Consider the following 23,294-nt stretch of genomic DNA (forward strand, 5'->3'; position numbering starts at 1 on the left):
GCTTAGAACTGCCAACGAGGCCATTGCACGAATCCTCAGAACGGCCCTGCAGAAGTAGGTGTGAACGTCTGCAGTCCAGCGATTAATCGAGTACGTGCTTTACGGAGATGCGATTCACATACCATCCAGTTCAGGGGTGACTAGGCCCCTCCTGGAGTCATGCGACCATCTCCTCAACCAATTTAAGAACATTTTCAGTTACTCCTGAGTGAAACCCCACACCCATCAACAGTCAGTCCCTGTTCCTTTCCTGTCCCCGCGCTGGCAGCCACTCCGTCTCTGCGGAATTATCCTATCTCCATAGACTTGCCGATTTCTGGGTATTTCGTATAAGGAGAATCATACAATATGTGGCCTTTTGTGACTGGTTTCTTTCACTTTGCATAGCGTTTGGATGTTTCATCCATGTTGTAGCGGGTGTTAGCACTTTATTCCTTTTCATGGCTGAATAATATTCCACTGTGTGGATAGACTACTCTGTGTTTACTCATTCATCTGTCGATGGACCGTGGGTTGTGTCTGCCTTTTGGTTGTTTTGAATAGTGGATATTTTGAACATCCATGTACAAGGTTTTGCGTGGACATGTGTTTTTGGTATTCTCTTTCGGTGCATACCTGGGAGTGGCATCGCTGGGTCAGATGAGAATTCTGTATTTAACCTTTGAGAAACTGCCAGACTGTGCTGCAAAGTGGCTGTACCATTTTATATGCTTTCAGCGATGTGGGAAAAGTTCCAGTTTCTCCACATCCTTGCCAACACTTTTTATTGTACGTCTTTTTAATTCCAGTGACCGTCGTCGGTATGAAATGGTATCTCACCATGGTTTTGACTTGCATTTGCCTAATTGTGGTGATATTGACCATCGTTTCATGTGTTGGGCATGTGGGTGCTTCTTTGGAGAAATGTCTCCCCAGATCCTTTGCCCATTTAAAAATTGGCTGTCTCTTTGTTGTTGAGTTTTAAGAGTACTTAACGCATTCTAGGTACAAACCCTTTTCCCAGAGGATTTTGCAGAACCGTTTCCCATTCTGTGGGTTATCTTTTTACTTTCTTGTAGATCTCTCTCTCTCTCTCTCTCTCTTTTTTTTTTTTTAAGATTTTATTCGTTTATTTGAGAGAGCACAAGTGGGGGGGAGTAGAGGGAGAGGGAGAAGCAGTTTTCCCGCTGAGTAGGGAGCCTGACATGGACGTGGGACTCGATCCCAGCACCCTGGCCGAAGGCAGACACTTAACTGACTGAGCCACCCAGGCGCCCCTTTGCTGGTGTCTTTGGAAGGACAAAAGTCTTTAGCGTTAAGTCCCGTTTATCTGTTTCTTTTGTGGTTCGTGCTTTTGGTGTCGTAGCTTAGAAATCATTACTTAATCCAAGTTCTTGAAGGTTGACTCTGCTTTTTAAGACTTTTGTATAGTGTTCATTTTTTACATTGAGGTCTTTGATCCATTTCGAGTTGATTTTTGTGTGTGGTGTCCTCTTTCGCACGTGGACACCCAGTTGTCCCAGCCCCATTTGCTGAATTGAATTAGCGTCTTTACTGCTCTCGGTGGACTGCAGTGGGATGGCGATCGGCGGCTCCTCAGTTGCATTCTCCGGTCTCTGTGTCTGTCCTTATGCCAGCCCCATGCGTTTCTATTACGTAGGCTTTTGGTTGGTTTGAAGTCAGGAAGTGTGAGTTCTCCACTTTTTCTTCTTCTTCGAGATTGTTTAGGCTATTGGGGAGCCCTTGGATTTCCACATGCGTGTTAGGTTCTGCTTGTCAATTTCTGCAAAGAAGCCATCTGGATGGTGATTTTTTTAAAGGGTATTTATTATTCCTTTTTCTAACTACCACAGCCGCACAGACCGCTGAAAACCTGGAAGGCAAAAATCAAACAGAAGGCAGTGGTCATTTTCTTTTATTTGTGTCCCTTCAGGCTTTGTCTTCTGTGTATGTAGCTTTCCCTACACAAAATTTGGGATCGTTCCAGAGTTAGTAAACGTCTAGGGGGCACGTTTGGATTAGTGCCTTAGCAGAAACGTCTGGAACTGGAGTTGCTGGGTCATGCAGCAAACACAGGGGTAGGCGTTGGTTTGTCTTCTTTTTAACGAAGCAGTCTGAGGGCCAGAGAGGTTAAGTGACTGGCTTCAGGTCACACAGCCAAAACTCGGGGTGGGCGGGGTGCTGGGCCGCACACTGGGTTTTGTAGGTGGTGGTAGTGGTGCTTGTTTAGGAGGCTGAGGCTTGGAAGTTGTGATGGCGAATGCCCTTCGTATTAGTGTTCTGTTGATGTGTAACCAGGTATCCGTTCAGCTGCTTAAAGCAGCATCTGGTTACTGCAGGTCAGCGGTGTGGCTGGGTTCTCTGCTCCGGGTGACACCTGGCTGAGTTCTTTTCTGGAGGCTCGGGGAAGCCTCAGCTCTCTGCCCCTAGAGGCCTCTCCTCCCCAGGTGGGCTGTGCTGGCTGCCTTCGGAGCCAGCAAAGGAGGCTCTCCCCTGGGCTTCCCCTTTGCGCCCTGGAGTCTCTGACCTCTAGATCCGATTCAAAGGGCTCATGTGCTTCGGTCAGGCCACCTGGATAATCTTTCTTGAGGTCAGCTGGGTCCTCTAACAGCCTCATCATGGGGTGCAAGCCATCATCTTCACAGTCCCAGGGATGATGGGGGCCTGTACACAGCAGGCTGGGATCTTAGGGGGCATTTTAAAATTTTGCCTACAAAATCGTTTTAAAGCTAGTAGCCAAAAATTATAGACAACATGAGGAATGTTACGAGTCATCACTTACCTGGTATTTATGACTCCTTTAGGGCTCGGGGCTTTGCTGGGTGCTGTAGGGGAGGCTGAAGGAGGAGTGCCATCCCTGGTCTGAGGGAGCATTCAGTGCCTGGCGGGGGGCGGGGGGTGGCAAGGACCAGCCCCTCGTGACTGCTGCGAGGTGCGGGCTGGCCGACCGGGACAGGTGAGGGGATGCAGGGCAGGCTGGGAGGACTGTGGGAAGCTGGTGAGGAATCAGGCTGGCCAGAGAGGAGAACCAGGTGGGGGAGGGCACTGAAGACCAAAAATGGGGGCTAGGGTTGCTGAGCCTTCTGTCCCCACATTCATTTTTTATCTCTTGAGTTTAAATGACACATTTTGCAAAAAATACACACCAGTAAAATCTCATCAAGCAGCCAGAACAGGCTCCCATGGCGGGGGGGCGGCGTAGACACGGGGGCTCAGTGCTGCCGTGGCTGTGGGGGTAGGCTCAGGGTCTGGGTGGTGGGGGCAGCCTTACCCACAGTAGGGGGCATTCCAGGTCTCTTGGTCTTCGGGGAGAAGCAAGCATCCCCACCCTCTGTCCTGAGAAAGTGTGGTATGTGGAATTGTGCCTGGACCATCAGCAGCGCGGGGAGAGGTGCTTCTCTGTGACCCCAGCCCGGATGGAGGCGGTGTGGGCTGCAGCTTGGCTCCCAGGGGGGCACCCGGCCCTCCTGCCCTTCCCGCTGCGGGTTCGCCTTCTGAATGCCCCCACCATCCCTGAGACGTCAGGGGCACAGCTTTGCACCTCCACGGCCTGGATTTTGCCATTCCCCCGCTCGTGCTCCTGATTCATCTCTGCCCACCTCCCAGCTGGAGTGTCGACTCCCGGAGTTTGCGGACACCTTTGCCCCCACCGCCTGGCATGAGGCAGGTGCTTAGTAATAGCGGGTGAGTGGAATACTGTCACTTGGTGCCTAAAATCACTGTAAACTTGCTAATAAAAGGACCATGGTAGAGCTTTGTGGGATTCAGGGATCAAAGAGGAGGGCATTCCCGCCGGGAGCCAGGTTGCTGGTGGCCTGGGCGGGTGGCCGTGGGGGGGTTAGGGGGTGGGAAACAAAGGGATGGGGCAGGTCTTCCTGTGATCCCTGCCTCCTCCCCTGCTGCTGTGTAACCGGGGCCCTGGGAGGGTGGGTGATGGGGTCCGGATGGCTCAGTGGGTCTCTGCCTCCCCCCATGGATGTCGGGGCAGGAGGGGGCAGATGTCCTCCCAGCTCCAGATGCTCCCAGCTGCTTCTAGACCTTTCCCTCCCTCCTTGGACTGTCCACTGTCACCCCCTATTTATTCTCCCCTTCCTCACTGGTGCCTCCAGCCCATGGCACGGGTCTTCCACTTGACCTTCTCACACCATTCCCGGGACTTCAGCACCCTGGAGACGCCCCATGCACCGCCCAGCCGCTCCCTGCCTCCCTCCATCTCCTGGTCCTCCCCCGTGTGCTTCGCCTGCGCATTCCCAGGGTCATCTCTTACCCTTGTCCTGCCCCGCCCGTGCCCTCCATCGTGTCCGGATGTCTGGGTGCATCCCCGTCCCACTAGCGCCCACCGTCACGCTCCTCATCCACCCACCGTCTGAGCGGCTTCGCGGCTGCTGCCCTCGAAGCCACGTGGGCGTCCGGGGCTGGCTCTTCCTCTCCCTCCCCTGGGCCTCCTGCCCCAGCTCCCCGACCCGGCACCTCCCTGGCTGTTCTCCGTGGCCGGCGGCTCATCCCATCCTCCTTCCTGTCTCTGCTCAGATGCCACCTCCTCCAGGAAGCCCCCCCACCTCCTAATCCCCGACAGCCACTGTACCCTCTCTATCCCCAAACCCTGCCTTGTTTTTCTCAATAGACTTTATTTTCTTTCTTTTTTTTTTTTTTTAAAGATTTTTTTTTTTTAATTTATTCTACAGAGATAGAGACAGCCAGCGAGAGAGGGAACACAAGCAGGGGGAGTGGGAGAGGAAGAAGCAGGCTCATAGTGGAGGAGCCTGATGTGGGGCTCGATCCCATAACGCCGGGATCACGCCCTGAGCCGAAGGCAGACGCTTAACCGCTGTGCCACCCAGGCGCCCCAATAGACTTTATTTTCTAAACAGTTTTAAATTTATAGAAAAATAGCAGAAGAGAGTACAGAGAGTTCCCGTATACCCACCCTGATTACCTCTATTATTATTATTTTTTTAAGATTTTATTTATTTATTTGACAGAGACAGGAAGAGAGGGAACACAAGCAGGGGGGAGCGGGAGAGGGAGAAGCAGGTGTCCTGCCGAGCAGGGAGCCCGATGCAGGGCTCGATCCCAGGACCCTGGGATCATTACCTGAGCCGAAGGCAGACGCTTAACGACTGAGCCATGCAGGCACCCCTGTTATTAATATTATTAATACATTAATATAATAATATATTAATATTCTCTATCAGCACGGCACATTGTTTAGTATTAACACATTGTTATTAACTAAAGTCCACTTGTTACTCAGATTTCCTTAGTTTTTCCCCTGTCCTTTTTCTGGTCCAGGATCCCACATGACAGTTCGTCATCAGGTGTCCTTAGTCCCTCTGGGTTCTGGCAGTTTCTTAGACTTTCCCTGTTCATGATGACCTTGCCCATTTTTTTTTTTTAAAGATTTTATTTATTTATTTGACAGAGAGAGACACAGCGAGAGAGGGAACACAAGCAGGGGGAGTGGGAGAGGGAGAAGCAGGCTTTCTGCTGAGCAGGGAGCCCGACATGGGGCTCAACGGGGCTCGTTGTGGGGCTCGATCCCAGGGCCCTAGGACCATGACCTGAGCTGAAGGCAGATGCTTAACGTCTGAGCCACCTAGGGCCCCGACCTTGCCCATTTTGATGAGTATTGATCAGGAATTTTGGAAAATGCCCCTCAATGGGAATTTGATGTTTTCCTCTGGATTAGAGTGGGGTAATGGGTTTTAGGAGGTGCACCAGAGAGGTAAAGTGCCCTACTCATCCCATCATATCAGGTCAGGGCACCTGCCATCAACATGAGTGATCAGTGTTGGCATTGACCCTCATTGCCTGGTTGGGTGTCTCTGTCAGGCTTCTCCACTGTACCCTGCCTTATTTTTCCCTATAACATTGATCACGGTCTGAAAGTGTGTGTATTTGTGTATCTTTTCATGTCGGATTAGAATGTAAGAACAGTGGCCCCATCTGTGTCGTTTATTCCCAGAGCCTGGCACGTAGTGGGTGCTCAGTAAATTGATTAATCAACTTGGTGGCTGCTTCTATAGTGCCAGCAGCAGGCAGTGAGCCCCGAGTGCTGGGGACTTCCGGTCCAGTGGGGGAGTTCATTACATAAATGTGAACAGAGTGAGGGAAACAGTGGGGGAGATCATTACATAAATGTGAACAGGGTGAGGGGTGAGGTGAGAGGGTGATGGGGCACGTGGCCTGGGTGGGACAGGGCGGTCAGAGTGATAGGAAAGTTTGAGACCTGAAGGATGAGTGAGAGCTGGCCAGACGATGGGGGAGGGAGAGGTGTTCAGGTTGGAAGGAATGGCACGTGCCAAGGTCCTGAGGCAGAGAGGAGCTTGGGCTTTTTAAGAACACCAGCAAAGAGGCAGGGTGCTCAGTTGGAAGTGGCTTTAGTTCAGGGAGGTGGTTTAGTCAAGGACAGTGGAGCGTAGAGGGTGAAAAGTGGACCCAGTTATGAGGTGGGTGGAAGTGGGGTGAGGGGTGAAGTCCAGGTTCTTGACATTGGTGGATGGTGTTCTGTTTCTTTTCTAGAAAAGGAGCAGGTTTGAGGGGAGATGAGTTCTTTCAGAGATGCTTTTAGGAACCCCTGAGCAGCAGGATGGCGGAGGTGGGGCTGCATGTTTAGGGGTTTCTGATTTGGGGACAGCATTGGAAGTTGTGGGAAGGCATGAACTGGCCTTGGAATAGAATGGAGAGCGAGAAGAAGAGTTGTCCAGGGTGAGGCCTCAGAGACATAACCCTGTAGAGGTCAAGGAGGGCCCCCAAGGGAACTGGAAGGGAGGTCAGAGAGGAGGACACAAGCCTGGCGAGCGCAGTGTCTGGGGAGGAAAGTGCTGGAAGGCGGGAGGGGAGGCAGCTCAGCTGATGGCAGGGGAATGAGCTCCTGCTGCCAGAGCCCAGGCCAGGCTCTCAACCCAGTCAGCTGGCCCTGGGGAGGGGGAGGGAGGAAGAGGAAGGGTAACGGTAGGAGAGCTGAACGGTAGGAGAGCTGAACAGCTCCGTCTTGCTGACCTTTCAGGATGGCTTTGTCAAAACCAGAATGCCACAGAGCTGCTCACCTCTTTCTTTCTTTCTTTCTCCAGACCTGCCTTTAATTTACGTTCACTTCTATTCTTCTTGGGATTGTGTCTGATCTAATATTTTTGAGTTAGCGGGAAAACAAAAGGTCCTTCACAGAAATTTGCCTTGTGGCCAATTTCGCAGGTTACATCTGTTTCAAAGGGTGACAGGGAACACTGTATTCTGGACTTGTGTCCTTTCGTTCCTCTTTGAGAGGGGCAATAAACTCCCATTTCCCGGAGGTCATTGAGACCAATTAGGTAGTTTTATTAGTTTTGCCTGCACAGGAAAATCCTGCTCTATTTTTAAAGATTTTTTTTTAATTTATTTATTCAACAGAGATAGAGACAGCCAGCGAGAGAGGGAACACAAGCAGGGGGAGTGGGAGAGGAAGAAGCAGGCTCATAGCGGAGGAGCCTGATGTGGCTCGATCCCACAACGCCGGGATCACGCCCTGAGCCGAAGGCAGACGCTTAACTGCTCTGCCACCCAGGCGCCCCCCCCCTGCTCTATTTTTGATCGAGTCTGTTCAGGCATGATTTTATTTCGCGGCTGAAGCGGGATTGGCCCAGTGGAATCCTGTGTCCATAGATCTTTTCACAGCTGAAGCTGACTTCTGTAATATGTTGCTGGTGAGGAGAATGGGAACTTTGTCAAGAAAAGTCTCCAGCGGAAGGCTGGCCCTAGAGAAGTGAGCGTGTGTCCACGTGAGAACTGATACGCCCATGTTCCCAGCAGCGTGACTCACCAAAGCCACAAAAAGTGGCGACAACGCGGATGCCCATCAGCTGTGACAAGCGGACCCGTGAGACGGGATAGATCCGCGTGCTGGGATGTCATCCCGCCACAGGAAGGAGTTCTGATGCGGGCTTCAGCATGGATGAGCTTTGAAAACATGGTGCCCCGGGAGAGAAGCCAGACACAGAAGACGTGTATTCTATGAAATACAATGGATATGAAATTTTGAGTGGCTGGAAGGAACTGGGGGAGGAGGGGTCGAGGGCCTGCTACTCGCTATGGGTTTTTTGGGGGGCGATGAAGTTGTTCTCGGTTGATAGTGGCGATGGGTGCATGATTCTGTGAAAACTAAAAACCCCTGAATTGCACACTTTAAAAGGGTGAATTGTATAGGATGTGAATTCTATCTCAATAAAGCTATTGAAAAGAAGGGGAGCAGGGGAGCTTGGAGCTGTCAGTGTGGGCCATCTGGGACCGCCTCCTCTCACGGCTTTAGGCTCAGGGCGACGGGGACTGCTCTGGTGCGGATCCTAGGGGAGGGGAGGGCGGACATTGTAGGGGCCACCTGTTCTGCCTCAGGCCGCGCTGGGCCGTGCTGCTGATACGACTCACGTAACCCCCTCCTCCAAGCCACAGTGAGCAAGTGTCCTCATTTCCTTTTCCTGAGAATGTCCCCGTCCACCCTCCAGGAAGATGCCCAGGGTCACCGTGGTGGCTTGCCCTCCCCGCCTGTCCTCCCGGAAGTCCCACGGGAACTCCGGCAGCCCAGGCCACGTCATTCCCTTCTGTTTGCCCGGCCGCTGTGCCAGGGCGCGTCTCGGTGTCCGGCAGCACTTGGTTCCTGGGCTTGTCCTGGCCGTTGCCCTCGTCTTTCTGGCGTGGCGAGCGAGGCTGTAATGCTCCTTTTCCCCAGGTTCTCATCGACTGGATCAACGATGTCCTGGTGGAGGAGAGAATCATCGTGAAGCAGCTGGAGGAGGACCTTTACGACGGCCAGGTGCTTCAGAAGCTCTTGGGTGAGTCCACAGGCATTGCCAGCAAAGGGCTGCTCGATGCTCTGCAAGGTTGCACGGACTGCATGTCCTCAGGGTAGCCTTGGAGTCGCAGCCCTGAGCCCACGCTCCAGGTGGCGGCTCCTGGGCTGCAGTGTGCCGTGTCCAGCTTCCAAACTTTCCCCGTGGGGACAGGGAAATGGGACCAGCCCTCCTGCAGGGGCGGTGGGGAGGGAAAGGCTTCATGTCACTCGCCCTGAAAGACACGTGACTGATGATGGCCCACGTGTCATGCCCATACTCAGTTTGCCTCCAAAAGTAAATTTGGAAGGAAAAAGTTGTGTTTGTCTTGGTTGTTCCTCTGTTGAACAAAGATTCACCTTGTGGCCCGTGTGGATCCAGGCTCTGAGGATGCAGTGGTAACGGGGGGGGGGTGGTCCCCTCGCCCACCTGTCCCCCTTCATTCTGGCAGAGGGAAGATAGAGAAATGTTATGGGACACAAACAGATGTTTTAAGAGAGTGGCACGCGCTAGGAGGGAAGCCGGAGGGTCACGGGGTGGCAAAGGGTCTGGGCCACGGGGGCGGCCCCTCTGCAGAGGGGACATCTGAGAAGACGTCTGCACCGCCAGCCTCAGAAGAACATTCCGGGCCAAGACTGATGTGAGGAAGAGTCTGTCGTGTTTAAAGACCAGTGGGAGGAGGCTGCAGGAGGTCGGGGAGAGGGGTCGTGGGGGGCTGGACGGGGCTCGGAAGACGGGCGAGGCCAGACCACGTCCAGTCCTGGTAGACAAAGACTTTTATTCCAAGTGACAGGGAGCTGCCAGAGCTTTTGAGTAGGGCTGTGACATGATCTGAGCTAAGCGTTTTAAAAAGCCACCTGGGCTTCTGGGTACAGAAGGGAGGGGTTGGGAGTAGGAGCTGAGATCAGTCAGGAGGCTGTTCCGGCAGCCGGGGCATCAGATGAAGCGGTAGGGGGGAGGTGCAGACCCGGGGGAGAGATCTCGGAGGTTGGAGCTGCCAGAGGCGTCAAGGCTGACATGACAGCCAGGTCTGTGGCCTGAGCAGCTGGGGAACCGGGAGCCCCTTGGGAGGAGCGTGGGGGGTGGGGAATGAGGAGGTGGGTGTTGTGGCAGCCGGGGCCCGTTCTAACCTGGGTCGGTGGCCGGGTGAGAATGGAGAGCTCGGCAGCACACGGGTGACATTTAGCGCCGTGGTAGCTGGGGCCTCCAGGAGAGGGTGGTCCGGATTCATTAGTTGGCCGAAGGCCGAATGGCCAAGAATTTCTAAGTATTTTTCTGAGCCAAAGATCCCCATCTTGGAAAGACTTCCGCGGTACAAGAACAAATGTGAAACATTACCGGGATTAGTAATCATTATCACGAGCTTATTATTAAAAATAGCGGTCAGGTGGAATCATATTGTACCCCTGAAACTAATATAACACCGTATGTGAATTATGTGTGGATAAAAGAAGTGTCGGTCAGAATCCTGATGTTTTAGATCGTAGCGTGTTGGTGTGGTCATTCCTGTGGTGCCCTCAGGGTCATGACACGACATTCGTGATGACAGACCCTTTCATTAGAGAAGGGGTGGGGATCTTGGGATCTGCCAGCAAGGAGTCTTGTGATGGGGGAGTTGCCCGGGTTTCCAGCTGTCCTCCTTGTCTGAGGTGAAGACCCAGCTCCCCTTCGGCTCTTGGACTCCGAGTTGGCTGTGGGCGATGCTGTCTTATTGAAACGGTCCCTCGAGCAGGTGCTTAGCTCCCTGCTGGAGGGAGGTACTTCCTAGCGTTTGCAGAAGCCAACGTAAGAGTGTCGAGGTCCCTTAAAATTTTTTCCTTCCGAGGCTTTTGCACGCCCCTGTGGCTTCATTCACCCAACTGCTTGAAAAAAATCGTGTCCTAACCCTGAGTTCTAGCGGGGGTGGCCTTGGTACACTGTCACCGAAGCGCGGGACAGGCCCTGAATTTGCCTGCAAATGATGTTGGCGCCTCCCGGGCCTCGAGTGATGGGGGGATCTTTAGGGCAGGTATCAGGTAAGAACTCTTGCCTCTCAAGGCACGTCCTTTTGGTCCCCTCTTCAGCTGGCCCCAGCAAGCGCCACACTCGCTCTGAGGCTGCGTGACAGTCCGTCATGCCGCGTCGGCTGTGTTACCCACAGAGTGTCACGGGAGGGGACTGTGACGCGGGCAGTCTCTGTGTCTTGGAGCAGCTGCCTTGCATCCCGTGTGAATATCTTACTTGAATACTTATAAGGCGATTCTAAAATCTCTCGTATGTCAAGTGGGTTGACACACTCTGTTGGAGGAGAAGAACCATGCAAGAGAATATTCGGTTCTTAACGGAAAATCAGCACGTCTCGCCTGGTGGTTGATGACTCGCTGCTGGTGTTGCTACGGTGACGCAGCAGTGACCTGTGTGAACTCATGCTCCGTCAGCCCAGGGTTAGCGGAACGACACCCATGTGGACTAGACGTTTGGCTCATCGTTGTCTCCAGAGGCAGAAGCCAAAGCCAAAAAGGAGGCTGTGGCTGAGTGCCAAGGCCAGAGCTGACTTCTGTGCGTCTAGAGAGAGGAGAGATTTGCAGCCGGGGCGCTGGGTGGTCAGGAAGAGGAGGGGCCAGCGAAGGTGTCCACGGGGGCTGCAGGGTCGCCTGGTGGAGGGGACGGCAGAGGTGTGCCGGGCTCCCTGGTCCCCCAGTCGGTGAGGCTCGGACCAGCCAGCTCTGTAACCCTCCTTCCTTCCCCAGGATCCTCCGCTCCGCCCGGTTACACCTGGGGGACCTGCTGTGTATTTTCCGGGTGTTCATATGGAACAGCTGTGGCTTATCCACCTAGAATCTATCAGATGCAGAGGGACCTCAGAATGTGTAAGCAGCACCCACTTCCAGCCCCTGCAGGATGCATTTGGTTGAGCCGCTTTGCTTCTAGCACTCACGGCTGTCAGCCTGATGTTATGGAGACGATGTTATGGAGGCGAGGCTGCCTCCCCACTGGGGAGCCTCTTGTCTGTGCCGCATCCTGGCCCCAGGACGGTGCCTGGCGCACAGAAAGTGCTCATAGAGCTTTTTTGTGAGCTAACGAGGGAAAGAGGGAAGGAAGGAAAGGAAGGCGTATCCCAGGCCCTGGAGGCATTGCTCTATAATGATATTATCCTGGAGGGAATATCAGAGCGGCTTGCTCTTGCTCTAATCGAGGGAAGGGAGGACACAGGGAGCAAATGTGGGGTAGCGGGCCTCCAGACAGGATGCCGTACATAGAGCTTTGCTGGGGACTGCTTGCAAAGCAGGAACCTCACTGTGACCAGCCTGGACTCCACTGCTTGTGTGCTGTTGTTCCCGTCGGTGCCATGGCCAGTAGCCAGGTCCTGGCTCGAGGCCGGTCAGGCTCTGTGCTGGGCACCGCGGTCCCTGTCCCGGGGAACAGGTCACTGTGTTCTGCGATGCTGCAGCTCTTGCTTCGCTGAGGAGAGACATCCCATCAGGAGACACCTGGGTCTTAGAGCCCTTTCTCTAAGCCCCCTTAGCAGGTGCAGGGGGGCCCCCTTGGCTGGAGGAGTGGGCGGAGCTTCCGCCGAGGCTGGGCTCGGGGTCAGTTGCCAGATCTCCAGCAGGTGTGGTTCTTGTCAGGGTCCTCCTGGTTGCTTCCGGCTCTCTCTCGGGGATAAAGTCATTCGTGGCCGTGTCTGGGAACATCTCGCTATCCTTAGGGGGGTGTCCTGCTGTTAGAGAAACAGGAGGACCCACCGCACTGCTCCTCCGCCCTGGCCTCCTCCCTGCCTCCCACTTGCACCTTGAGTTATTTTTCCCATGTCATGTGCCTAGAATGTTCCCAGGTGGGACACCTCCAGTTCTGCCCTCGACCTCCACGCCTCCTTTCTGCTCTGGAGTACTTTTCGAAGGAACACGAAGGACTAGAAAGCTCGGGGCTCCATGGCTCCCTGTCCTTGTCAGCACCCTGCTGCTCCGTGATGATCTGCTCAACTCCGGTCAGGCGGGGGAGTGGCCCCCTTGCGGCCGGGTCACCAGGCGGCCCCGAGACCCTCTGGTGTTTCCTGACGCCCTGCATCTTGCTCTTGTCCTTCTCGTTGCAGAAAAACTGGCGGGCTGCAAGCTGAATGTGGCTGAGGTGACGCAGTCTGAGGTCGGGCAGAAGCAGAAGCTGCAGACGGTGCTGGAAGCCGTGCACGGCCTGCTGCGGCCCCACGGCTGGGTGCTCCAGTGGACCGTTGACTGTGAGTAGTCTCGGGGGACGCCGAGCCTGTCCCCTCAGCTGGCCGTGCTGTCATTCATCGCGGCCTCTGGGCTGGCATGTTCAAACCCTGCTCCCGCTCCTGCTCTGCGGCAGGCAGCCAGAACAGGGCAAAGCCAGCGTCCCCACTCTTGGGAGCCAGCTCCGAGCTGAGAGACGAAGTCACGCCTGTCATTGCCTTGTTTCCCCGTGCCTCAGAGAGGAGAGAAGTTGTTTCTGGGCGGGTGGGTCAGGGGAGGCTCCCAGACGAAGGAGGGGAGAGAGAGACAAGCTCTGTGGGGTTCTTGGAAGGGACCCAACCCAGATACCCATGGCGCCAAGAGCAAATGAGCTGTTTTACCCATGACCCGCGGAGCAGGTCCTTGGGAAGAGGTCCATGCTGGCCTCTGGGGTGAAGCGCAGAGCGTGCTGGCCTGATGAACACGTGACATCGCGGTAGTCCCAGCCAAGACGTGAAGCGGGAAAGGTGAAGAACTGAAGTGAGAGAAGCCAGAAAGTTCTTTGCCGGGGCTGCCTGCCCCCCATCCTCAGTGCAGGGCAGGCAGGGTCTGGCTGGGAAGCTCTCCCCACTGCCAGGGGCCCCTGGGCTTTGGTGGGACGACCCCTGGGCTGCGGTGACCAGATCGGTGCCTCATTTCTTGGCATCGAGACCTGTCACAGACCCAAGCCTGCCTCAAGGGTCGTGGGTGCCGTGGGTGCCTTGGGTGAGGAATGGGGTGTTCGGATGTCGTAAGTCCTGCGCGGGAGTGAGTATGGCCACACTGTCCGAGGACTGGAGAAGAGTTACAGCGCTGGGGACGGCAGCCAGGGACCTAGGCAGGGTGGGAGTTCACGACTTCTCCCCCGAGCACCATCCGCCCTTGCTTGCCTCCCTTGTGCAGGCCGTGGGGAGGGCGGAGGGAGAACTTGTAAGCACCAGAGATAATAACGCACATTATTGTGACAGCTTAGTGGCTGTGATGACCCATTTTCCACGAAATTCTCCCTTCCCTGTGCTAATTTCACTCTCCTGCCCGTTCCCTCTGCTTATCACACCACCCAGTTGACCCTTTTAAAAATGCCGTGCTTTTGAAGGTGGTTGCACGTGTCACCTGCAAGCCAACAGGAAGGAAAAGAATGAGAAAAGAGAAGTAAATTCACACAGGGCGCTTATCATCTTCATTTTTCCGTGACCTGTGCTTTTTCTCCCCCGTGGTTTGTCTCCGCGGTCTCCTTTGGACGTAGTGTCTTTATTGCCTTTTGGACCTGGGCTCGGGGTTCGTGCAGAACCCATCTAAAGCAGCTCCCTTCTTCCCTCCCCCGACAAGCAATTCACGGGAAGAACCTGGTGGCCATCCTGCATCTCCTCGTGTCCCTGGCCATGCACTTCCGGGCCCCGATCCGCCTCCCCGAGCACGTGTCCGTCCAGGTGGTGGTCGTGCGGGTGAGTATCCGGCGGCGGGCTTGCCCGCGATGCCGCGGGAGGGGTGTGGGGACGCATTCCTCCCGTGGATTCCATCCCTGCTACTTTTTTCTTTTTTTCTTCCCCCCCCCCGCCCAAGAGGCTACCTTCTCTTTTCCCCTCTTGACAAAATGTGTGTCTCGCCCTGGCTTGGAGACAAATGATTGGAGCCGGAACAATGGCACTGATTTGGAGAGAGGCAGATTCAAAGCCATGAGCGTATTGAGGTTTAATTTTCCAGATTTTTTTTTAAAAGAACATTCATTTCTCTCCAAAGCCAAGTAGTTGGAATTCAGTTCTCTTGAATGAGCTGATTACTCACCGGAGAGGGCTGAGAGCAGCGGCATGAAATAGATACTCCAGTTAGAGGTCCCCTGCATCTGCTCCCCATTACAGCCGTCGTTTCTGCGGTCTCTCTCTGAGGGTCGCTTCTCTTGCTTCCCTTGGGGAAATGTAACCGGGAGCCCGGGTCCTTCTGCCAGGGGCAGAGCAACCTTTCCTGCCCAGCCTCCTGCATTTAAGGGGACAGGCCCGGCCCCGGCTCTGTGTCTGCGGTCTTGTCCAGTAAATGCGTACAAAGCACCTACTGTGTACTTGGCACTGCGCACCGGCTATCAGGACACCAAATGGGGAAAACACTCGGGTTGCGAAAGCAAGCACCGCTGTCCTGCCAGACCGATGAGGTTTCTCTCGGAACCTGGATGTCTGTGTGTTCATAGACTTGTGATGTCCAACTCCACGCTTTCCCTTATCGGCCCCGTGCTCTCTGAGGGCTGCAAAGCTCTGGCTGGTCCTGGTTTTCCAAAGCCGTCTGACCCCTCCGTTACCTCGGGAGCTTGGCCCTGACCCAGCGGCCGGGAATGCCCCTTTCTGGCATCAGACAACAGTTACCACGGCCATGTGGCCCTGCTTGCTTCCTAAGGGGGGATGTTGGTGGTCAGTGGTGGCGATGGGGTCGGGGACCATTCCTGCTGCCCTGGCCCTGGATGCTCGCTGGTGGTGGCCGGCTGGGGAAGGTTTCCCAAGGACATGTGGGCTTGTGGTTCCCAAACCCGTGTCCGTCAGACTCAGGGCCCCGTGAGTGCCGTACAGCTCAGTAATCAAGGCATTTCCTTTCAGGCCCGCGCTTTGGTCCAAGAAAATCTTTGGGGTTTTCAGAAAGTTTTACTGACTCGGGCAAGCACTTGCTGGCGCCTCCTGCCTGACCAGGGTTACGGAAGGATTTTTTGGGCTACACCCAAAGGGGTATGAATCAGGGAGAGAAGGTCCCGGGAACTGGCCGGCCTCTGGCCTCAGAAGCCCACCTCCCAGACCCCAGGGCCTGTCCCTCCATGTCTGGTTATCCGGTTGGAGACGGGAGATGCAAAGAATATGGGGGTCTGTGGACGGAAAGGATGAGGACAGGGGCCTCATTTACTACCTGGCAGCATGGCCTCGGGCAATCACTCGATGCGGTGATTTCCCCAGAAAACCGAGATTATGCTATAAAACTGAAATACTCAGCTTCAGTGTCCAGGACCTCACCCTGGGCCTGGCATCTAGTAGGTGCCTAATACATGCACGGGTGTGTGAGTGAGTGAGTGAAGTGTCTCTGCCTCCCCCGGTGGGCTCTTCTGGGGATCAGTGAGGCCGCCGATGGCGCTCCGCTCAAGGCTGGTTGCTCTGCGTGTACAAGAACCAGCCACGAGAATTCCCCGGAGGCCAAGTTCAGGAAGGGTTGGGGAGCTCAGATGTCGAGAGGTGTCCACGGTGGGTGGCCCGGTGGGAAGTGAGTTCCCCGTTTGTCAAGGGGTTCCACGTAGGGGCTTGCAGTGGTTGGATTAGCTGGCTGCCAAGTGCCACCCTGAGGTCCAGGGACGTCCAGGCTGCCCTCTATCCCCAACCCCCCCACCCCACCACCATTGCTGCCTCTTCACACCTCTGGGGCTTCCGGAGAAGTCCGTCACGCACAGTGTTCCGTCCTAGCGCTGTTGTAGCAAAATGCCACAGCCTGGTGTTTAAAGTAACATTGTTCCCTCACCGTTAGGGAGCGGAAGTCCTACGTGAGAAGTTGGCAGGGCCACACTCCTTCTGAAGCCCTCAGGGGAGAACCCTTCCTTCCCCCTTCCAGCTGGTAGCTGCAGGCTGTCCTCCGCATTCCTGGCCTTGTAGACTCGTCTGCCCAGGCTCTGCCCCTGTTGTCACTCGGCCTCTTCCTTCTATGCCTGTGTGGTGTCTCTGGCTCTGTTTTCTCTTACAAGGACTCTAGTCATGTTGGATTTGGGGCCTACCCTAGTCCCTTATGGCCTCATCTTAACTAGCTGTATCTGCAGACACCCTGTTTCCAAACAAGGTCACGTTCTGAGGTTCGGAACGGACATGACTTCTGGGGGTGGGGGCCCAGCTGCACGGACGGATAGGGGATCCCTTGGGAGTTAGGGTGTTTCTCCTGAGGACCCCCCTCCCAGCTGCTGGCTCTCAGAGTAACGTGAAGAGCCTGGAAGGGGGGCAGTTTCCAGCCACCAAAAGGGTCACCCCCTGTCGTCACCTGCAGTCCGCCCCCGTGGGCGTGGCTTGGAAGCTGCCCCTAAGGTGGTCTGGCCCTGGGGCTGTCTGCACACAGTTTGGCCACCCTGCCAGTGATGTCCTTCCTCCCGTCCCCTCTGGCTGCCCACGTGTTTGTGTATTTATTTGTCCATTTTGGGGTTTGCAGAAGCGGGAAGGCCCTGCATTCCAGCCACGTCACGGAGGAGCTGACCACAACAACGGAGTAAGTGGACCTGCTCTCCTGCCCCCAGGCCCTGCCCCGGCCGGGGACCCGCACGGACACGGGGGCCCATATCCACGCGACGTCCCTCAACCCAAGGATGGGATTTTCACACGAGCGCTGTCCTAGCTTTACACACTGCAGGCACTTCCTTCAAAGATTTTTTTTTTCCCCTTGGGAGGAAGGGCAAGGTAGCAGTTTGGTTTAGTATTTAAAGGAGAAATTCTCCCCAATAGAAAAATACACAAACTACATGCCATACCGGAGTTAGAACTTCCAGAGGCTGCCCAAAATCTTTTCTGGAGCGGCACCGAGAATGATAAGTAGAAATAGAACCGATGCCATTCAGAATCTCCGACAAGGAAGAAAAGCGTCAGGAGAATTGAAAACATTGAGCTTTTGTGGGCTAGGTTCGCTCGCGTCTTCAGAGTTTTCCGTGTGAGGACAGAGTTCTTCTCTGAAGGCTTTGGACTTTTATTCCTTATTTTAGAAGGTGAACTTCAAGACTGTTGGGTGGGAGGAGGAGGTGTTCAGAATGGTTAGAGCACCTCGTCCCGGCTCATTCATCCGTCCATGCCTCAGCTCCGTCGGAGAGGGAGCCGCACTTCTGAACTAGAACTTCTCTCTGAGACAGTGCCGAGCCGTGGCGCGTCTCTTAGAGAAAGCCAGAGGGCTACTTTTAAGAAGTCTAAAAGGCTTCAGGTCTACTGAGTATAGCGAATCAAATGGTCTAATTTGCGTGTAGCTTTTAGGAGCCCCCACGACACCCTGTTACGGATCTTTAAAATTCTCTGCATTTGCGCCTCTCCCCCAAATCTGGTTCAGTTGAAACAGAACACTGAAGATTGATCGTCTCGGCGAACCCTCCTGCTCCCTTCACGGAGTGATTAATTACCTTGTCACCGGTTCCCGTCCGGTCTTTCACAAATCCAGGCTGACACGGGAGACCAGTCCTGGCGTGGGAGCCGCCGGGTAGATTGGGGAGCCTGCCGCATGTGGCCTGATAGGCAGCACGTCTGTTCCAAGCCCATGGGGATGGGGACGGGGGCAAGGGACAAGGGACCCGTAGTGGCCCTTGGGCAGCCAGCCTGGCCTGTTTGAGAGCAGGAGGAGGGGAATAAGCAGTGGGGTGGTGTCTTAGTTATCCATGATTATCTGACAAACCACCACAAAACCAAGGGTCTTACAGTGACAGCCCCTTTATCTTTCGACAGTGCCATGGGTCAGACCCGGCTGGGCTCAGCGGGGCAGGTGTCAGCTCGTCTGCTGGTTGGTGCTGGCTGGTGGCAGGCCTCTGTCCCTCCACCTGTGCCTCGTCCTTAGGGAGCTGGGCTTCCTCCCAGGGTGCCCCCAGGGTTCTCCCCGCCCCACCCCTCACGCGGTGTCCTCACATTCTGTGGGTCAGAGCAAGTCACAAGGTCATCCTGGGTTGGAGAAGGGGAGATGCACTGCCTGCCGTTGGGAGAGGCAGCCAAGCCCATTGCAGCAGGGCGGGTGTGCAGCCTGGGGGGGAGTGCGGCCATCTCTGCAGTCTCCCACAGGGTTTGGTGACCTGAGGGAGGGCAGCTGGGGGAGTTGGGAGCTCTGGAGTCGCAGCTAGCAGGTGGGCGAATGGCCCTGACAATTCACAGCGCAAGGGCCCACAGTGTGCCGGGCACTGTGCTGGCACCGAGAGGCTGAGGGGTTTGGGATAAGGGCTGACAGTCTACTGGCAGCAAAGGCCGTGTCTGTAGAAGTGTGCATTCCAGCCCGGGCAGCTTGTAGGAAGGACTGTGCGGCCCCAAATTCAGGGTGGGGAGAGATCTCCAGTCCTGCTTGGTCTCCCTGCCTCCGGGCTTGTCCTCTGCAATCCCTTCCCCTCTGTGTGGCCACAGGGGATCAGATGGAGCATCTAAATCATGGGATATCTGCAAAAACCACAAAGTGCTACCCCACCCACCCCCTACCCTTCCCGCTGTATCTGTCCTTGGCGCTCTGGCAGCCCACCCTCCCGCAGCCTCAAAGATCCTCCCCACCTTCTGTCCAGCCTCAGCCTCTTTCCCATTTCTCTTTCTAGAGGCCGCTCTGAGGTCCCCTCCTCCAGGAAGCCCTCCTTGTTTGCCAAACACGAGAGGCTGGCTTCCTTTTAGTTCCTGTAGCATTGCCTGTATGTGACACTTTGGGTTCATATGAGCTGTGTTGAAATGTGGGCTTATGGGCAGGGCCACGGGGTTTATGGGTACGGGGTGTTTATTTCTGTATTTCCATGGCTTGCACATAGTAGCTGCTCCAAAGATGGAGCCCGGGGGGACTTGAGTCTAGAGGATTTGGGGCGATAGAAAGACCTCCTTGCCTCTCAGGAAGCTCATACTGGGGAGGACGTGTGTACTGGTGTCCTCGCCGTCCTCAAGGAGGGGTTAGCCTCTGTGCCTTGCGGTTTCAGCCTCCGCCCCTAGAATCAGGGCCCAGCCTGTGATTCTTCGGGACCCTTGAGTTTCGTGATTCCCTGAACATGCAGCGTGCTTGCTCACAGAAGCTTACCATTCAGCGGCTCCAGAAGACCCTTTGTCTGCTGAACTGTTCTCCCTATTAACCGCTCCCATGATTTAATTCCCCCCCAAATGGCTTTAAAGGGGTGGTTTAACTGACGGTGGCCACTTGCTGCTGGCCTTATGCAGACATTTAGAAATCCACATATGCACCTGTCCTTTGTAATTAGAGGGACAGAGAATCTGTTAAAACAGGATTTACATTTTTACAAAAAGCCCTTCAACAGGGCAATTTGGGGCTCCAGCTTTGGGGTTCCCTCCATCGTGACCTCATCGCACTGTGTTCTGAGCCACCTGCTGACGGCTCTCTCTCTCTCTCTTCTCATTTGCAGGATGATGATGGGTCGCTTTGGTAAGTACCCGTGGGGGTGGGGAGCCCGAGGTCACGGGCACTTTGGGGCTGTGGCAGGAAGCTCCGGGATGCATGGTGACGTGCTGTCACACAGGCAGCAGGGCCCGCGGGACCCTGTGGGGTCTCCTGTAGCTCTCCCTGGGGTCTGTCCAAAAAAAGGGGTGGTTATTCCTGTTAGTTTTCAGTGACTGTCCTTGAAGAGCTCTTCCCGACCCTGTGCCAAGCAGCATGACCCCATCTTCACCTCAGCAAGGGGTGGTAGATCACAGGACAGCTTGGGACTACATTTAAACCCTCAGGGTAGGGGGCCCCTGGCTCTGCCAACACCAGAGGCCTTGTGAGTGAAGCTCATTGCTTTGGGGGATATTTCAAACCAGAAAGCCCGTGACCCCCAAATACCACGTTCTGCAGTGAGCACCCCTATGAGCAGAAGTGGAAGCCCAGTAGTAGTTTTCCCGTGTGCCCTTCGAGCCTGGCCAGCCGGAGCTGCTCCTGCAGCTGCGGGGGCCTCTGGGGGAGGGGTGCCACCCTGGAGTCAGCTGCGGGCCTGGCCACGGGGCTCCGTCCCCTCACAGGTATCAAAGAGACCCATGGCACGCCGCTGCTGCTTGTGTGTGAAGAGGGGACGTGGCTCTCGGTGATGTCCTCCAACTTCCTGAAGTAGGCCTAAAGCCACGCTGGGGAAGTTCACGGGCTTTACGATTTTTAAGTAGCAATTCAGTCCTTTTTACATGTCTTGGTTATTTTTAAAGAAAGGGAGAGAAAAGGGAGCCCTCCTGTGTCCAGTTGCCGAGGGTGTGGTGCGGCAGTGGAGAGTGTGGGCCACGGGGCCGGCGTGGGCTCCCAGAGAGGACAGGCGTCAGGCCCTGTGTCCGAGTGGGGCCGTCAGAGCATCGTCAAGTGTCTTTGATTTTCTGTGCCACGTCCTGTCCCTGTTTGACACGGGCCTAGCTCGAGGTTTGGGGGACCCGGGGAGCATCCGTTCTGCTGGGCTGTGTGCTGCATCGAGGGGTCAGGAGCTGGGCCGAGAAGCCCTCGCAAACAGTGGTTAGGGTCTGGGGTCCAGGGTGGTGACTTGCTGGGAAAGAGCCAGGCGTCACAGTATGAAAAATGGACTCAGCCACTGTGCCGGCGAGCACGGGAGACGTTTGAGCCTTCGGGGCCATGGAACCGCGAGACGTCCATGGAGTTATTACTTTACAGGCTCGCCCTGCTTATGAAACGCGAGCAGGCTATTAGCAGGTGACAGGCAGTGAGTTCCGCCCCCAGCTCCGGCTTCTGCTGGTGCAAGCGTCAAGATCCCCTGGGTACCCAGCCTGGCAGCCTCTGTCGCAGCTGGACCTCCACTGCCTCTCCTCCTGTGGGACCCTCCGGGACCCCTGTAGTCCCCTGCCCACCCCCAGTCCTGGTCCCCGGCTTGCCCCTTGAGTTGGGGGTCGGGCTTCCTAAGGTACCCCTTTACCTCTCACTCTCCTCCTTACCCCCACCTTGGCTTAAGCTCGAGCCACAGCCCTTAAGGGGGCCTCCGAGCCCTTCAGACCGCCCCTTCGCACGCCCCACCTCCTCTCTGGCCTCCTCACTCCCCCTGCATGTCCACCACCTGTGGTCCTGTTCATCCGAGAGCACCCCAGGGTGCCCCCTCCAGCTCTTGCACTGCAGCGCCCTCTGCTCGGAATGCTTTCCCTCTGGATTCCCCCATGGCTCACGCCTCAGCTTCTCCTCAGGAGGCCCTCCCTGACTGCCCTGCCTCACTTCCTGGCAGACTCGGGTGCCAGGACAGCCTGGAGACCCTCGGCCCCTCCTTCTGTCCCTTCACCCATGGCTTCTTGAACTGTAAGCATCCTGTGGGCTGGAGCTGTGTCTCCCTCAGCATGCCTCCCCCGCGGCCGCCAGCCCCGGGCCGCACATGTTCCAGGAGCTTCCAGAATGCCAGGTAGACCCTCCTTGGCTAACATCTGCCCACTGGGTTTCGCAGGGGGTCCTGTTCTGTGCTCATTTCTCACCCGAGCATTCTGAGCTCCGGAGGGAGGGGTCGCCCTGTCTCCCAGAGCCCCCCCTTCCCTGAGTCATCACTGTCCTAGCTGAGGTGGGCTGGGAGGCCCATCTCCCCAGAGGAGCTGGGAGCTGCTGCCTGGTCTCCATGGCAACGGGCTTGCTGGCTGCCTCTCCTCCGCAGGCGGCCCCTCCCCCGCCCTGGGCTTCGGGACAGGGGAGAAGCTCTCCTCTTCCACTCCCCATCCCCTCCTCGGGTCTCCCCCTTTCTGCCAAGAGAGCTTGTTCCCCCACTGCAGCCAGACTGTGCCAGCTGTGCCACCTCTAGCCACCACCCTCGGGCGCTCCTCACCCTGCGGGACCTGGCCGCTCTGAGCCTCCTTCACAGGCCATGCGGTCTGCCACCCTCCCTGGCTTTCTGGTGATTCTCTGTGTGCTTTCTGTTCCGTCTGTCTGGAACGCCCTTCCTCTCCTCTTGTCCCAGCAAACCCTGGCTCAACAGAAGGCTCCCGTGTGACACCTCCCTCGGCCCCTGGCCCTTTGTCCATGGGCCCCGGACTTGTGTGTGCCTCCAGGGACCACACCGCTGACGTGAATGAGGGAAGTGGCTTTCTGCCCCTCGGCCTCTGTGCGGGGCAGCGGTGGGGCAGACTGGGGCGCCCGCACCCCCACTTCCACGGGGTGCCGGGTGCGGGCTCAGTGTTGGCACAGCTTCCAGCTCCTGCAGACAAGCAAAAATTCCGATTTATATTTTAAAAATGTTACTCAAACAAAACAACTTTGTTTGGACTAAAGTTTGCATCCACGAGGGTTGTGCCTGGGCAGACACGGGACCATCCTGGCTGATTCGGTCCCTTTCTCTGTCCTCTCTGGCTTGTTTTGGCTACGTGTCCTTGTTGTGTTACCTCAGTTTACCCATCTGCCTCCGCCCAGCCTGTGTCCCTCCCTGTTTGTCCCTGTGACTGTCCCTAGAGCCTCCAGAGGGATAGTAGGGAGGGCTGGGGTCAGAGAGGGCATCAAATGAACTGAGCCCAAGCCCCAGCGACACGCCTGCCAGGCAGTGAGCTTGTCCCCCAATGCGCCGTGTCCTTCATTCCAACCCCAACCGTGAGCTGGGGACTATTTTTACTCCCACTTTACGGAGGAGGAAACAGGGTGAGGGAAGGAAGCAAGTGGCCTGAAGTCCCAGGACTTTGAAGGCGGGCGACTGGGACCTGTTTCCATT

At 55.8% G+C, this 23,294-nt stretch overlaps 1 protein-coding gene across 1 annotated transcript in view; it reads left to right on the top strand.

The window, feature by feature from the left end:
- Nucleotides 1-23,294, top strand: part of PARVB (parvin beta) — a 68,617-nt gene that overhangs the window by 28,833 nt on the left and 16,490 nt on the right. The window contains 6 exon segments of the mRNA XM_011229518.3: nucleotides 8,681-8,783; nucleotides 12,853-12,993; nucleotides 14,318-14,433; nucleotides 17,144-17,154; nucleotides 17,156-17,200; nucleotides 20,058-20,077. Of these exon segments, the coding sequence (XP_011227820.2) occupies nucleotides 8,681-8,783; nucleotides 12,853-12,993; nucleotides 14,318-14,433; nucleotides 17,144-17,154; nucleotides 17,156-17,200; nucleotides 20,058-20,077 (436 nt within the window).

The sequence above is a fragment of the Ailuropoda melanoleuca genome, chromosome 15 (genome assembly GCF_002007445.2).
Source record: "Ailuropoda melanoleuca isolate Jingjing chromosome 15, ASM200744v2, whole genome shotgun sequence".
Taxonomy (NCBI): domain Eukaryota; kingdom Metazoa; phylum Chordata; class Mammalia; order Carnivora; family Ursidae; genus Ailuropoda; species Ailuropoda melanoleuca.